This window comes from Panthera tigris, chromosome X, assembly GCF_018350195.1.
Source record: "Panthera tigris isolate Pti1 chromosome X, P.tigris_Pti1_mat1.1, whole genome shotgun sequence".
NCBI classification, from domain to species: Eukaryota; Metazoa; Chordata; class Mammalia; order Carnivora; family Felidae; genus Panthera; species Panthera tigris.
In genome coordinates, this window is record NC_056677.1 from 85,599,727 (window position 1) to 85,617,092 (window position 17,366).

The 17,366-nt window shown below is 36.2% G+C and overlaps 1 protein-coding gene across 1 annotated transcript in view; it reads left to right on the forward strand.

The window, feature by feature from the left end:
- The window catches only part of IL1RAPL2 (interleukin 1 receptor accessory protein like 2), a 1,066,898-nt gene that overhangs the window by 1,029,738 nt on the left and 19,794 nt on the right, over positions 1 to 17,366 (forward strand). The window contains exon 7 of the mRNA XM_042974778.1: positions 7,797 to 7,942. Within this exon, the coding sequence (XP_042830712.1) occupies positions 7,797 to 7,942 (146 nt within the window). The remainder of the gene's footprint in view (positions 1 to 7,796; positions 7,943 to 17,366) is intronic.

A 17,366-nucleotide genomic window follows, 5' to 3' on the forward strand; every position in this document is an offset into this window, starting at 1 on the left:
CTGTCAGTGTGGAGCTTAATTCAGGGCTCAAACTCACGAATAGTGAGATCATGATCTGAGCTAAGTCACACGCTTAACGGACAGAGTCACCCAAGTGTCCCAACGTTGGCTTCTTTTTTAAGATTGAATAATATTCTACTGTATGTATGAACCACATTTTTCTGACTATTCATCCATTGATGGGCACAGGTTGTTTTCATATCTAGGCTATTATGAATAATGCTGAAATGAACATGAGAGTGAAAATACCTATTTGAGATCCTGATTTCATTTCCTTTACATATATACTCAGAAGTGGGATTTCTGGATTGTATGGTAGTTCTATTTTTTTAATGTTTATTTATTTTTGAAAGAGAGAGAGAGAGAGAGACAGTGTGAGCAAGAGAGGGGCAGAGAGAGAGGGAGACACAGAATCTGGAGCAGGATCCAGGCTCTGAGCTCTCAGCACAGAACCTGACATGGGGCTTGAACCCATGAACTGCAAGATCATGACCTGAGCCAAAGTCGGACACTTAACCAACTGAGCCACCAGGCGCCCCTATTTTTAATATTTGAGGAATCTCTGGATTGTTGTCCATAGTGGCTGCATCAGTTAATATTCCAACTAACAATGTACAGAGTTCCCTTTTATCCACATCATGGCCAACAATTTTCATCTTTTGTTTTTCTGATAATAGCCATTTTAACAGGTGGGAGATGATAACTCATTGTGATTTTGATTTGATTTCCCATTTAACAAGCAATACCCATTGCCATTTATATGTCTTCTTTGAAGAAATATCTATTCAGGTCATCTGTCCATTTTTAATAAGGTTATTTGTTTGTTTTGTTTTGTTTTAATATTGAGTTGTAAGAGTTCCTTATATGTTTTGGATTTTAACCCCTTATCAGATATATGGATTGCAAATATTTTCTCCTATTCCCTAAATTACATCCACTCTCTTTTTTGAGAGAAATATAATTGACATACAACATTAGTTTCAGGTGCACAACATAATGATTTTGTATTTGTATATATTGCAAAATGATCACCACAATAAGTCTAGTTACATTTGTCACCATACATAGTTATAGATTTTTCTTCTTATTATTAACTATAGTTGCCATGCTGTACATTACATCCCCATCAACTTATCTATTTTTTAATTGGAAATTTGTACCTTTTGATTCCCTTCATTCATTTTGCACCCCCCCCAACCTCCTGCCTCTCCACCAGTTTAGTCTCTGTATCTATGAGCTTGTGTTTCTTTCTTTTTTTAGATTTCACATATAAGTGAGACCATATGCTCTTTTAGCAGCTTTTAGTTTGATACAATCGCACTTGTCTTTCTTTTTTGTTTGTTAGTTATTTGTTTTGCTTCTCTTGCCTATGCTTTTGGTATAATACACAAAAAATCATTGCCTAGATCAATGTCAAAAAGTTTTACCCTATGTTTTCTTTAGTAGTTTTATGGTTTCAGGTCTTATGCTTAAGTACGTAATCCTTTTTGGGTGGATTTTTATATATGATGTCAGGTAAGGATCCAATTGTATTCTGTATGTGGATATACAGTTTTCCCAATAGTACTTATTGAAGAGACTATACTTTCCCCATTGTGTATTTCTGACATGCTTTTTGAAAATCTGTTGACTGTAGATTGTGGATTTGTGGATTCTTCATACTGTTCTATTTGTCTATATGTCTGTTTTTATACTAGAGCCATACTGTTTTGATTATTGTAGCTTTTTGATGTAATTTGAAATCAGGAAGTATGATCCCTCCAGCTTTGCTCTTCTTGTTCAAGATTGTTTTGGCTATTTGGGGTCTTTTGTGATTCCATATATTTTAATATTTTTTTCTATTTCTGTAAAAAAATGGCATTGGGATTTTGATATGGGTTACACTGAATCTATAGATCACTTTGGATGGTGTAGACATTTTAACAATATTAATTCTTCCAATCTGAATACAGGATGTCTTTCAATTTATCTGTGTTTTCTTTAATTTCCTTCATCAACATTTTATAATTTTCACTTTACACATCATTCACCTCTTTGGCTAAATTTATTCCTTAGCATTTTATTACTTTTCTTGCCATTGTAAATGGGATTGTTTTCTTAATTTCCTTTTCGTGGCTTCTCTAGTTTTAATTGAGCATTTTATGTGCTTTTATTTTGTCTTCTCTCTTAGCATATCAATTGTACTTTTAGAAAATTTAGTGTTAGGCCTACAGTTTGCAATAACATTTACAACTAATCTAAGTTCACTTTCAAATAATACTATACTGCTTCACATGTAGTGCAGGTAACTTATAACAGTCATAAATTTCAATTATCCATAAACTATAATCACCAAATAGATTGATGCTATTATTTTGCACATTTATAACTTAACTTTATTGAAAAGTGATTCACAAATATACTTGTATATATTTAAAGTATATAATGTGATTATTTTATATACATATACATTTTAGAATGATTACCAAGATCAAGATAATTAACACATCCATCGGTTAGCACAGTTAACATAAATAAATCTTTTTTTAAATGTGGTGAGAATGCCTAAGATCTACTCTCAGCAACTTTCACATATATAATACCATATTATTAACTATAGTCTCAGTGTTATACATTAGGTCCTCATAACTTTTCTTCTTATAACTACTATTATTGCTATTATTATTTAAAACAAACTGTTACATGTTTGATAAATTATGAATAGGAAAAATAAAATGTTTTATCTTAATTTATTCTTTCTCTAACACTATTTCTTTCATTATGTAGATCCAAATTTCTGAACTATATCATTTTCATTTTTTTCTGAGGAACTTCTTTTAACACTTCTTGAAAGATAGGTCTAATGGAAACAAGTTCCCTCAGTTTTCATTTGTCTGAGAAAGTCTATTTATCCTTCACTTTAGATAAATAACTTATATGGATTCAGTATTTTAGGTTGTTGGGATATTTTTCACCACTTTGAATATTTCACTCCACTTTTCTTGCTTGCATGGTTTCTAAAGAAAAAGTCTGATGTATTTCCTATTCTTGTTCTTGGAGAGGTACTTTTATTTCCTTTGGATTATTTCAAGATGTTCCCTTTGTTTTGATTTACTGCAGTTAGAATATGATATATCAAGGTGTACATTTTTTAGTATTCATTCTGTTTGGTATTCTCTGAGCTGCCTGCAATCTTTGGTTTGGACCGTTTCATTAACTTTGGAAAATTCTCAGCTCTAATGCCTTAAATATTTCTATTGTTCTCTTCTCTCTTTCTTCTAATTTTGGTATTTCCATTACATGTATCTTCCTCTTTTTGTAATTATCCCTTGGGAGTTATATTTTGTTCCATTTTTTGAGACTTTTTCCCCTTTACATTTTAGTTTAGGAATTTCTACTGATATATCTTCAAGATCACTAATTCTTTCTTCAGCTGTGCCCAGTCTATTGATAAGCCCATGAAAGGCATTCTTTATTTCTATTACTGTTACTGTGTTTTTTATTTCTAGCATTTTCTTTTGATTCTTTCTTAGAATTTCTATCTCTCTGGTTACATTGTCCAATACTGTTGATATATATTGTTCGCTTGTTCCATGGAAGCACATAACATATTAAACATAGTTTTCTTGCATTCCCAGTCTGATCATTCCCAAATATCTGCCATATCTGATTATGGTTCTGATGTGTACTTTGTCTCTTCAGACTACATTCTTTGGGGTTTGGGTTTTTGTTTTTTGTTTGTTTGTTGTTTGTTGTGTTTTTGCTTTTTGTTTTTGTTTCTGTTTTGCTTTTTAATATTTTTTGGTAATATTTTGTTGTTGTTGAAAGCCACACATTATGCACCAGGTAAAAGGAACTGAGGTAAATAGGCTTTTAGTGTGAGATTTTATGTTTATCTTATTAGGCTGTGTTTACTCTTTGCTATAGTTGTAGGTATAAGAGGCTAAAATTTCGTAGAATGTACATGTTTATGTCTCCACTGTTTTCTTTGTGTTTTCCTAGAGACTGCTTTTTAAATAGGGTCTGAGCTTTGCAGTTATTTCAGCTGAAAGCCCTTGTTATCATACAGGAGCCTGATTGGTGGTAAGCATTCTATAATCTTATGATAAAGTCTCAGTCTTTCATGGAGCCTGTGCCTTTGAATATGACCTTCACAACTGCTTCTCAGCTTTTCTCCTCTTTTTAAGTGAGACAGGAAAGCTTGAGGAGGTAGCTGGAGTTTAGTATTGCAGTTCCCTTCCCTCAGGTAGGCTAGGTTCGGTAAAATTCAAGTAATTTAGGCTCTGATAAAAGAATTTCCCTTAGGGACAGGCCTTTGTTAAGAAGCACGGAGTGCTCTGGGATGATTGCTTTTATTAAATCCTCTGACAGAATTATAGGGAGATCTTTCTGTGATCTTCACCCTGAGATCCTGGTAGGGTTCCCAGAAGCAAACTCATGAAAATGTGGGGTATTCCAAAGATTACATTTCATGGAGTTTTTAACTCTCAGGCTAGTCCATAGTGGGCCTACAGTGACTTATCAGTTATAGTCTGTTTCTACCTGTACTGGCTCTTGCTCCTTGGTTTCTGCTCCCAATATACTGTGATTCTCAGTATTTGCTTCTTTCTCAAGTTTTGGGGGCAACAGTTTGCCCTGTGTCCTCAGCTCATTGTTGGATCTAATAATTGTTCATTTTAATTTTCTTCAGCTCTTTTTCTTATTATAAGGATGAGAGTGACAAATTTCAAACTTTTACTAGTTTTTAAGACAAGGTCCTAACTGAAACTTTTGAAGGTGGTGATTCCTGTAAACTAAATTATTATTTTCTAATTTTTCCAGTGTTTGCTGTTACATGTAACTTGCTTTTACCGTTAATCCTTCAAATAAAATGCTTCAGAAGTTATTTGAAATATATTACAGAATCTCTTCATTTTTATCCTCTATTTCAAAACCAATCCCTTCAGTGTCTCTCTTTCACACATTCTGCAAAATTTATCTTCCATCCCAGAAAACACTCCCTTATTCCTTTTGTCTAGGCAGACTCTTCTCAAACCTTTTCCAGCTAATTTATTTAATAATAGTCTCTCTCTTTGAAAGTCGATTTTAAGCATAAACTGTACCACTCGTCTTTACTTCATTATGTCTACATATTTTTTTCAACTATGTAGATCTTTTCTCTTGTTTAAATTTTAATGATTTCTGAGAACAGGGACCTGTTTTTTAATGCTTATATTTATCTTACACTAAATGTCTAGCCCAGAGCTATGCACATATTAGGGGACTGACAAAGAATCATTGGTTGACTGTTATATATCAATATTTGTTAGGAAATTGATTGCTTTACTGAGTGATTTGTAAATATAAACATCAACTGACTCTTTAATTCCCCCAAAGCAAGTCACTTCTAGATTCTCAAGAGCTGATAATTAAGATACCTCATATATATTAATAGATGGACGAAGGATCATTTTTCAGATTCTTTCTGCAGCCTGTGAAGATCTGTTTTTGGAAACTGCATTAGAAATGAAGAGGGAAAGACTGGGTCTGAAAGGACAGGATCAGCTTTCTTCCTCATGCCTGACAGAGGCTGTGGCTTCCCTACACATGAAGCTTTAAATCAAACTTAATTTGTGGTGCTTCAGCAGTTTCTGGCACTAAAGGGGGTTCTTCCATAGCAGGTTACATAGAACTAAAAGAATTGCGTGTAGTAAGATTAACCCATAGCACAGAGAAAATGGAGAAAGTAAAACTCAATACAAACCGTGAAGACAGTAAATTCCCATTTTTCCCTTGGTTAGGTCTATGTTGAGAAAGGAAAACTACAACATTAACCAGGAAGAAAAAGGTTAATAGAAAGACTATCAGTAAAATGTGGTTAAGACAATTCTTACATGTGTCTAGTTCAGCAATGGTACATAAATTTAAAGGGCAGGAGACTTACTCAAGTTACAAATGTCAGTATTATGAACTCTCAGATATGTGTATCATTGGGAGGGTACAGACACAGGGTAAATTTTAAAAGCATGTCTATTTGGAATATAATCTGAGCTTCATATTTCAGTATGGGAGACTCTTAGTTTCCAGGAACTCTCTTCCACCAACCCAACTTTAAGCCCTTCTTTCTCTCAAAGGGGAACCAGAAGAGATTAAGCCAACTGAATTTTAAATATCTTAATATATTAATATATAAATATTTAAATATATTAAATTATTAAATATTTAAATATATTAATATAGTATAAATATAAATATTTTTGTAGGAGCCAAAATGTAAATTATCTGCCTTTGATAATGAAACGTTGATGTTTAATAACATTCCTTTGCATGTGTATAGTGCTATTCACTCTTTCAATTACTTTAACCTATTTTACCCTCACGACAAAGTTAAGTATGGTAGGTATTTTTCCCAACTTAAAGCTGAGTTAATTTAAGGCACATTGACTTAATGACTTTGTAAGGACCCAGCTTGAGCTTGTAAATTTGAGGCCTGCCTGTAGAACCCGGTTTTCCCTGAACATAGTTGTCTTTTCCAGCTTTATGCTAAATGCCGGCAAATCAGAGCATTTGTCTTTGCATTCATAACCAAGTGTCCAAAAAGGAGAATTAACTCCAGTGCTCCAATTCTCTATCTTGCAAAAACATGTATTTAAGAAACTCACCCCAGAACTTAAGGGCAGGATTGCCACCACGTAGACTTGTTTTCTTTGGTCAAAGGCAGGAGACAGAAAAGATAGCAGGGTGCCCACTATCACTTCATTCAGGAGGCAGCTGACCATTGGTGAGAATATAACTTTCCAAAGAAACAAGAGGCACACTCCTTAGGAAAGGTTCCTGGCAACTCAGTTCCTCTGTAAAGAACACTTATTCGTGGCCATTCAAGGCCCTTTGCAACTTCACTTGAGAAAGCAAAAAGCAGGACTATGAGAAAATGTCATACAGGGCAGGGTTCTTCCTGTGAGGGGCGAAGGGAGAAAGACAAAGGGAAACAGTGTCTGCAAAAGGCAGGACCATGGCAGTGGGCTAGGATCATTGGCAGATTAAAGCACAGGGCACATGCCTGTATTACACAAATGCAGGAGAAAAGTGGAAAACAAACTTCTCGTGCTTATTCGGGTATAGAAGGCCACTAACCACTTTCAGTTTACTTCCTATAAGGCAACCATTTTTAAAGCTCACTTCTTTACTTTCTTACCTCCTGTTGTCAAAACTAACCTCAAACGCAAACACTACACCTATCAATTTTTTCCCTTCATGCCATGGTACAAACATCTAATTTGTTTTCATAAATTCAGCTTAGAACGTGGAGCCCAGTGTTTCCTACTTTTTGCTACACAAATCATGTTGGCTTATTTATCAAAGCCTACTGGCATGGTAATATTTCTTTTTGCTAAGTGAATTCCTCACTTATTTCCTTTTCCATCTGATCTTCACATCAAGAGTCACTTTTTGTGTTTTCTTTTTTTTTTAATTTTTGTTAATGTTTATTCATATTTTGAGAGAGAGAGAGAGAGAGTGCGAGCGGGGGAGGGCTGGAGGGAGAAGGAGGCACAGAATCTGAGTAGGCTCCAGGCTCTGGACAGACAGCATGTAGCCTGACGGGGCTCAGACTCATGAATTGTGAGATCATGACCAAAGGTGAAGTCAGACGCTTAACCGACTGAGCCACCCAGGCGCCCCATTGTGTTTTCTTTTTGAAGGTTCCATACATAATACCCAGTCAACATTTGCCATACCCAATGGAGACTTTGTGAGCTACGTAATCATCTGCAATTTTTGCATGACTGGTCTCTCCCCATATCAGACGAATTCAACCAAGAATACTGTCTTTATTTCAGGCTCCTCAAAGAGCATCTTGGAGAAAAAGAAGTTGAGTTGGCACTCATCTTTGATTCAGTGGTGGAGGCTGACCTGGCAAATTATACCTGCCATGTGGAAAACCGAAATGGACGGAAACATGCCAGTGTTCTGCTGCGTAAAAAGGGTATTTATTTTTTTAACTATTACTATGGTTTGTTTAGCTACCAAGTAACTATTGAAGTTAAATATGCTTACTGGCCTTGTTTCATCATTTAGCACAAATGTCTATTAAGCATTTTGTCTTTTTAAGGAAAAATATCTCTATCGCTATGGATAGTAGCATAAAATACCTATAATCTTCTATACCATTAGGAAATAGATTAAAAATGAAATATTGTTATGTGTTAAGTTCAGTGAAATAAAATGTACCTTAGTTATAAGTATTACATAAAATTTAATATGTATTGGCATTCAAATTTTTCTCTATATTTCACCATCTTATATTGTTTAAGTGAAAAACTAGGGATTTTATTATTGAATGAGAAACAAAGCCACTTTTTTATTCCCTGACTAAAATAGAAATAATAAAGAGTATCATAATATTCTTATAATTGTCATAATAAACATTATACATAATATCTCATGATGTGACCTGGTATTAAGAGGCCTTTGATAGGTACATATATTTTAAAAATAATCTGGCATTTATGGAAACCCCTCTCTAACTTTGTTTTCGGATGGGGTGGAAATTGTATATAATGGGCAAAGAAAGTAAATTTATAAATAAAGGAGATAAACGCAAATATAGGAACAACAATCCCAGCAGCTGGAGCAGCTTCTGAGATTGGCTCTTACCCTGTCACAACTCTTGATTACTGCAAAAGGCTAAATATTTCTGTATGTATGCATCTGGCAAAGGTTTTTGTAAATGTAACAGAACAAATGTTCCCAATCAATGTTTTTGTTGTCTAGGCTATAGAGCAATAGAACACATTCAATCAACAAGGTCACTAGTTGTACCTCTTAACCAAGATGGAATTTCTATTTTCCTGCCAACCCTAGTACTTGACCTTGACCAGCAGTTCTAGGAGAAGCAAGAAAATGTCATTATTCTGAGAATAATGCTCTTATCTCTCTAGTACCATTTCTTATTCAGTTGGACTTGATTCCATCTTAAAATAAGGGCGTTGTTTTTTGTTTGTTTGTTTGTTTGTTTGTTTGCTTGTTTAGTATAAAGGAGTGTAATATGGAAAGTAAAATCAGGAAACCCTGGTTGAGTAGATCCTTGTTCAGCCATTGATTCAGTAGGACTAACTTGTCTGATTAAATATCCTGAACCTCAGTTTTCTCATCTGTAAAACAGGGATAATAATATCTACATTGTAGAGGCACTTTGAGACTCAAATGATAATTATGTAGTGTAAAATATACCACACTCAGTGTTTGTTATTATACAGAACTTGAATTATTTCTCCTGTGCACTAGGCAACCACATAAGTCCACCTGCATAAAGGGCAGACATTGATCATGTCCAGATACCTTATGGCAAAGATCACTTTGTTCCTGCTCATTCCAGTCTTATTTTAGGCTCAGAGATCATCCAACCCAGGGTTTTCAGCACCTCTGTATCTTCAGAAAATTGGGCAATGTCTGGCCACTAATTAATACTTAGAACCTGTCTCATTAATGAATGAATAAGGTTATCTATTATTATTGAAGATCATGTATAGCAAGTATTGTGCTAAGTACTGGGAAATAGAATGATGAATAAAATAGACATCCCCAAGCCTGGAAGGGTACAAAGAAAGGTAAATATTAAACATTAAACAAAAAATTTGGGGCACCTGGGTGGCTCAGTTGGTTGAGAGTCCGACTTCAGCTCAGGTCATGATCTCTGGGTTCATGAGTTTGAGCCCCACATTGGGCTGTGTGCTGACAGTTTGGAGCCTGGAAACTGCTTTGAGTTCTGTGTCTCTTTCTCGGCTCCTCCCCCCCTCATGTTCTGTGTCTCTCTCTCAAAAATGAATAAACATTTTAAAAATTAAAAAACAAACAAACAAAAAATTGCACAAGTGTTACTGCTATGAGGAAAAACAATGGTGGTAGCAGGGTTCCTATCAGTCAGCAGGGATAGAAATAGCCTTATCTGAGTTTAAAAATAAATTTATTTCTATTTAATAAGTAAAACAACCACTAGCACCCCTTAAAATTTCTAATAATCTGACAGTAGAAACCAAGGCACACTGTAAAATTGCTACCTCCCATGGCTTCCTCAAGGAAACATGTCTAAAGCATGAATAACTAAGAATATTAATTCTCATCTTTCTCATCTCCATATATTAGAGTTCCCAGAGTTCAGGTCACCTCTTCTCATTCACTTCCTAGATGATTTCATTCCATCTCTATCTCATGGTTTTGCTTATTGCATATATGCTGACAACTCCTAAATTTATATATCTAGCCTGGTCATCTTTCCTAAACTCCAGAATTGTATACCTAACTGCCTATTCAACAGCTACTCAAAAACTCCACTAGTGGATGTATCTAGTAGGCATATCAAGCTTCATTTGTCCCTAACAAGAATTTTGCTTTCTTCATCCTATAAACCTGATCCTCCAGTTGCCTTCTCCATCTCCATCACCATTCTTCCAGTTGCTCAGGCCAAAATCCTAGGAGTCAACCTTGACTTTTTCTTTTCTCTACTCACATGCTATATCTAGTCCACCACCAAATCCCATGGCTCTACTTTCAAAACATGTCCAGACTCTGATGTCTTTCCCCACATTCAGTTAATGACCCTGGTCTGAACCACCAGCATCAATTGCCTGGCTCACTGCAATGGCCTCCTAACTGGCCTCCCTGCTTCTTTCTTGTCCCTTGCAGTCTGTGCTCATCACAGCAGCCAGACAGAATGATCCTTTTCATATATAACTTAGAGCATATTATTCCTCTAATCAGAACCCTCCAATTATAGAACCCTTTCCATTACACTTAAAATGAAATCCCAAATCTACACTATGGCCTACAATGCATGACAATCTATTGTGATTTCTGATCCAGTTTTCTACCACAATCTGCCTATTTGCCTCAAACATCACACACACTAGCTTCTTTTCTATTTCTTGTGCTCACCAAGCATAGTCCTATCTGATAGTCTTTGCATTTACTAATTCCTGGGTCTGGAACACTCTTCCCCGAGCTGTTCCTATGATTCACTCACTTTTTTCATACAGGGCTCTGCTTAAATATTACCTGCTCAATAGCCTTCCCTGGACACACTCTATAAAAGAGTACTACCCATCACTTTCTTTCTTTTTTTTTGGGGGGGGGGGTTTAGAATATTAAACATTTTAATACGGTTTAAATCAGTGTGCCAGGTCCATTTCATCTCCTTCACTGCCAAATCTGAGGGCAGGCACTGTTTCAGTTTCTCTGCCTTCCCTTTGTCTGTGATGACCAAGGTATAAAGGTATCTGAAGTTTTTTGTTTAAACATTTTAAGCCTTACTGAAGTAAAGTTGAGAAACAAAATTATAAGAGATTTAAAGTATACAACAGGATGATTTGATATACATATACATTGTGAAAGGATTCTCTCTGTTGAGTTAATTAATTAACATATGTATCACCTTACATATTTACCTTCCTTTTTTTTCTTTTGGTGAGAACCTGTAAGTTCCTCTTAGAAAGTTTCAATTATACAATACAATGTTATCAACTACATTAGATACTCAGACCTTATTCATTTTACAACTGAAAGTTTGTACCCTTTTATCAACTTTTCCCTATTTCCTCCTCTAGCCCCGGCCCCTGACAACCATTTTTGTACTCTCTTCTACTATGACTTCAGGTTTTGTTTTGTTTTGTTCTGTTTTGTTTTGTTTTAGATTCAATATGTAAGTGATACTATGCAGTATAGTATTTACCTTTCTCTCTCTGGCTTACTTCACTTAGTATAATGAACCTCCAGGTTCATCCATGTTGTACTAAATGGTAGGATTTTCCTCCTTTTTTAAGGTGAAAGAATATTCCATCATATATATTTATGCCATATTTTCTTGATCTAATCATTCATTGAACTATCCATCACTTTTTTTTCTCTTTCTTGGCTCTATTTATGTTTATTGTACTTATTGCTATTTGATATCTTATTACATATTTGTTTTCTTCTTATCTTCCCCCCTCACCACTGAAATGTAAACTCCACAACAACAGGAACTTTTTCTGCCTTATGTACTGCTGTATCCCTAGTGCATAGAACATAGTAAGTGCTCAAAAATATTTGCTGAGTGAAAATGCTCCTCCTAGAGGGCCAGAGCAATAGGGTGGGGATAGATAACAGGGATTGGTAAAGAGAGGATTTATCTGTGATTTTCTCTTGACTAGTGTCTGCCCTGGGCTATCTAAATGCATGTCTCTTTAAAAAAAACAAATTTAACGTTTTATTTATTTTTGAGACAGAGAGACACAGAGCATGAACGGGGGAGGGGCAGAGAGAGAGGGAGACACAGAATCAGAAGCAGGCTCCAGGCTCTGAGCCATCAGCCCAGAGCCCGATGCGGGGCTCGAACTCACGGACCGTGAGATCGTGACCTGAGCTGAAGTCGGACGCTTAACCGACTGAGCCACCCAGGCACCCCGCATGTCTCTTTTTTTTTTTTTTTTTTTTAATTTTTCAACGTTTTTTTATTTTTATTTTTGGGACAGAGAGAGACAGAGCATGAACGGGGGAGGGGCAGAGAGAGAGGGAGACACAGAATCGGAAACAGGCTCCAGGCTCCGAGCCATCAGCCCAGAGCCTGACGCGGGGCTCGAACTCACGGACCGCGAGATCGTGACCTGGCTGAAGTCGGACGCTTAACCGACTGCGCCACCCAGGCGCCCCCGCATGTCTCTTTTAAAAGACATTTACTTTCCAGATTGGAGGTTAAAAACTTTAAGACCTCAGGGGCCAGGCAGATAGTAAACTTTTTTTTTTAAGAGGTTGGATCTTAGAGAAAAAAAAAAAAAAACACAGGATAGAGAAAACATGCCTCACTTTAAAGGGGCAGTCACTATTCTTTTCTAGTAGATTATGCCATGTTTGCTGAAATGTAAACTCAAGGATAAGAGAATTTCTGAGTTTTCAAGTGAAGCTAAGTGACTAGGTATGAAATCTTTTGAGTTTTAAATATTGGTGTCCGTTGTTTGGAAACATGTGGAACAACAAAACCTTTTGAGGAGTCATGTTATACCAGTGTGCACTCCCTGTTTTAGGTAGCGGCTAAATTTTTTCACTGTGCTTTGCAAAAAGATGCAGTTCATCTTCTTTTATTCTATTTTCCTTAGGAGCTCTCAACAATATGGTAGAGCTCCAGAAAAGAGGGAGAAGCCCTATGGCCCTGCTCCAACCTTTTTTATCAGACTGAGCTCTGGCTTGTCTTGCAAAACTCAAGATGTTTCCTTTGGAGTTAAACATTTCAGGTTTTATCACAGCATAGCCTGGCCTCAGTGGCTGCAGTGTTTTCACCCAGAATATGAATATGATGTTTGTTAATGGAACAACAACTTACTGATGAGCTATGAGTCAAATATTGAAAAAGCCCTAAGTGATAATAATGAAGAAGCATTTGATGAATCCTTACTGTGAAAAGGCCTTTCGTAAAATGAAAACTCGTGTCTAATATATCCAATTAACAGGGTCAGGCTTTCTCAGAGCAAGACATTCTTACCTATGCGTCTTTTACCTGCACCTACCACTTTCTCACTCTCTGATGAACTACTATCAACAATTATAAGTAAGATATCAGTAAGTAGTCTAGTGTGTGTGTGTGTGTGTGTTTGTGTGTGTGTGTGTGTGTACCATGACTGAATTTATGCTAAGGAAATTCTGGTAATTGTTTCTTCTCTGCACATACTGCCTTTCCTACAAACCGGGACATATCACTGAATCCCTCTCTTCTCATTCCCGGTGCTACTGCCCCACCCTGAACCCCCAACCTGTAAAGAAACCCTCAGGTGGGATCTCCTAACCTGCTTCCCAACTTATGAGCTAGCTCAAAACATTTCCAGTCTTCCCTTTCTACTCCCTTGACTTCAGCTGCTATTTGTCTCACTCTATGATGCTGATCTTCAGGTTCAAAGTGAAGAAACCGTTGGGTTCAAACTAAGAAGGTTAAAAAGAACTTGTACTTTGAGTGCCTACAAAAAGCTATAATCCCATAAATATTTGCTGTTACGGCTATCACTGTATTTGTGATGTGTATATAAGTCACAGTCCAAATAAAATGGCTTTCACCTTCTCAGGAAATGTCTCTAGAAGCACAGATCCTGCTGAGATGGAAAATGGCAGTTGAAAACAGAAGACAAAAGAAAAACCAAGCATCATCTTGGTGATGGCCATTCTGCCCTCTGATTATAGGATTCATGTTTCCTTTTTAATGGCTCTGCCTGGGTTGAATGAAAGAATACTGGTTGAGTCTCAGAGAGGTGCACAGTTTTAAACATAAACAGCCATCATTAGGTAATATCTTTCAAAGACATTTTTATAAAATGGACCCCCAAACCACAAAAGTACTTTTCACACCATGGTTTTCTTCCATAAATGTACTGCTGAAAAATGTGCCTACTACTTGAGAGCACAAATTGTTCCTACTGCTGAAGTTTCCATCTACCTAACAACAAGTCCACTTTGTATATAACATAGAAATTGCTGAAAAAATTCCCATTTGGTGACTTTTAAAACAGTTGAAATCTATTCTGACCAGACACACACACACACACACACACACACACACACACACACACAGAAGCAGAGAAGAGACAGAGAGATATGGAAAGAGAAAGAGTCCAAAATATTTACAACATAAAATGAACATTTTACAGCAGGAAAAAAATGTTGCATCAAGTCAATCAATGTCCTAAGATGAAAGAAAAGTCAGTTTCCTGAGTAACAAAAAAATCATATTGATCTGTCCATTTAACACTGGTTGTTAAGAATGCACAACTTATGTAAGATGGTGGGAAAATCAGCAAAGATTTTGATATTTGTAGCCCCACACAGGTCTCATAAGCAAGCCTGCCTTACCAACCTTATAGAGGCAGGCAATGGCTCCTGGAGAGCTACATATAGAGGGCAGGAGGCAGAGCTAATGTGTGGTAGGATTTTTTTACCTGAAATTTTGGGGCTTAATTTTCAAAATGACTACGTCTTGCAGCAGGCAGGACAGAGATAGATTCCAATTCCCTATCCGTACTCATTATGGTTCCCCTCATAATAATCCTTATTAACATACTTTGTCTCTCACAGCAGCCCCACTCCCTTCCCTTTTCCATCATTACTTCATCTCCTTACTGAAAGAGTGACATTTATTTATGCTTCTTATATTTTCACTCAGTGACTTTCCTGGTGGGCCATACTGTCTCTGTCTTCCACTATCTCTTCTTTCCCTCCACTTCCTTTCCAAGACCAAATTCCCTCTCCCCCCATGAAACCTAAAACTTTTCTTCATATTCTGGACTCTAGGGAGCCCCTCTTTCCTCTCTGATACAGCTATAGGATTCTTCAGTACCCTTCAGTGAAGTGCCAGAGATACACTCAGTCCTTTCATGCTGCCTGGTGAATTGTATTTCAGGTTATTTCCTTGGAATTAAAAGGGCATAAGAAACCAAAATTCACTGCAAGTCACATGTTCTCATGAAACACTACTAACAACTCTATAGAGCAAAAGGGAAAAGGCTCTCCTTTGTCAATTTCCAGGCTGAAGCTTATAAAACTGTGATGGAATAAAAAGTCTTGAATTTGAAATTAGGATATCTGGGCTCAAGTCTGATCTTGGCCAATTCTTAGGTGTATGACCTTGAGTAAGTGAATTAAAGTACCAAGTCTCATATTCTTCATCTATAAATTTTTCCTAAAGGATTCTTGCCCCAAAAAGTTAACTTAGAGAATAGATTAATTGACTGGTTAAAAATTTTATTTATAATATATATTACTTGTAGTCTCTGTTTTATATATATATATATATATATATATATATATATACACACACACATATATATATGTATATGTAGTATTTATTATATACATATATACACATATATACATATGTATACATACATATATACATATATATATACATATATATGTATGTGTAGTAGCTATTATATATATATATGTTTATTTTTTCCTTAATCTTAATCTTCATATTGAGCCTGATTAATTTCTTTTTTTTCTCTTTTTTAATGTTTATTTATTTTTGAGAGAGAGACAGAACGCAAGTGGGGCAGGGGTAGAGAGAGAGGGAGACACAGAATCCAAAGCAGGCTCCGGGCTCTGAGCTGTCAGCACAGAGCCCGATGCAGGTCTCGAACTCATGAACCATGAGATCATGACCTGAGCCGAGGTTGGACGCTTAACCGACTAAGCCACCCAGGCACCCCCTGACTAATTTATTTTAAGCAATAAGCCTATATAGAAACAAAAGACATCCCCAGGGAAAGGCTGACAACCTGGTTGTCAAGGGATCTCCAGGAGTGGCTGTCTGTCATGGTCAGAAGTTTGATTTTGACAGTGTTCCAGAATTAACCCATCCAGGGATGCTGATTGCTGTCAACCAAACTCATAAACAATTTGTGTGCAAACTAGAATGTCACTGTCTTTTCCAGTATCTAGTAACATAGTAAGCAGAATTGGTAATAAAAAAAAAAGTCACTTGGTAATTACAGATTTAGATCAGGGGGAGGTTAGCTAATCTTTTAGGCAAATTTATCTATATTATGTTAAGACCAATGAATGTCCCTTTTCCATAGGGGAAAATATGTCTCTGGTCTGGTGTCTTTCAGATTCAGCATTTCTCCTGTAGGCATTGATGAATTAACATTCTAAATTCTCCTCTGACTTCCCATATCTCTAAATTTCATGGTACTATCCCCTCTTTTTATGATACACCTTACATTTGTTAATATCACTAACTAAGCTACAGGTAAGTCACTATTTCCTGAGTCTGGGATATATGATGTCTCCTCCCATTATGTGTTGATTTAATTGTTCTAACTATTAGAGTTCTAAAAGTCCCCCACTCAAGCAGCCGAGGGCTACTATCAGGTAGCCTACTGTTGGCTGAGTAGTCCAAGTTATTAGCCTGGATTTCTCATTCTCTTTTAGCCCCACTGGGCATATTATATCATATACATATTATGGTCATTAATTCAAAGAAGTAGTGGAAATGGATAAACTGATTTCCCCAGGTTATCTTCTATTGGATTATGTTCTTAGGGTTAAATGAAACAATTAAATCTTGCCAGATCATTCAATTTTATTCGATTTTGAGAATAATTTTATGACGATGTTCTCATGTAGAAGAATATAGGGCCTGTGGCTTGGGAAGTACTAGATGGTAATCTTTCTAAATCAATAAGGTAATTTAACAGAAACAACAAAAAATTGGCCCTAGACATAGAAAAAGGCAGTTCTAACAGTTCCGTGAAATACACTTAAAACAGAAATATATATGTGAGATCTAGATGTGTTCAAAAAAAATTGGGAGCGACTATTCCTTTTCAGATAGACTCGTCACTTTCAACACTAAAATTACTCAAATCTTTAGAAAAGAGTTAATTTTATGAAAT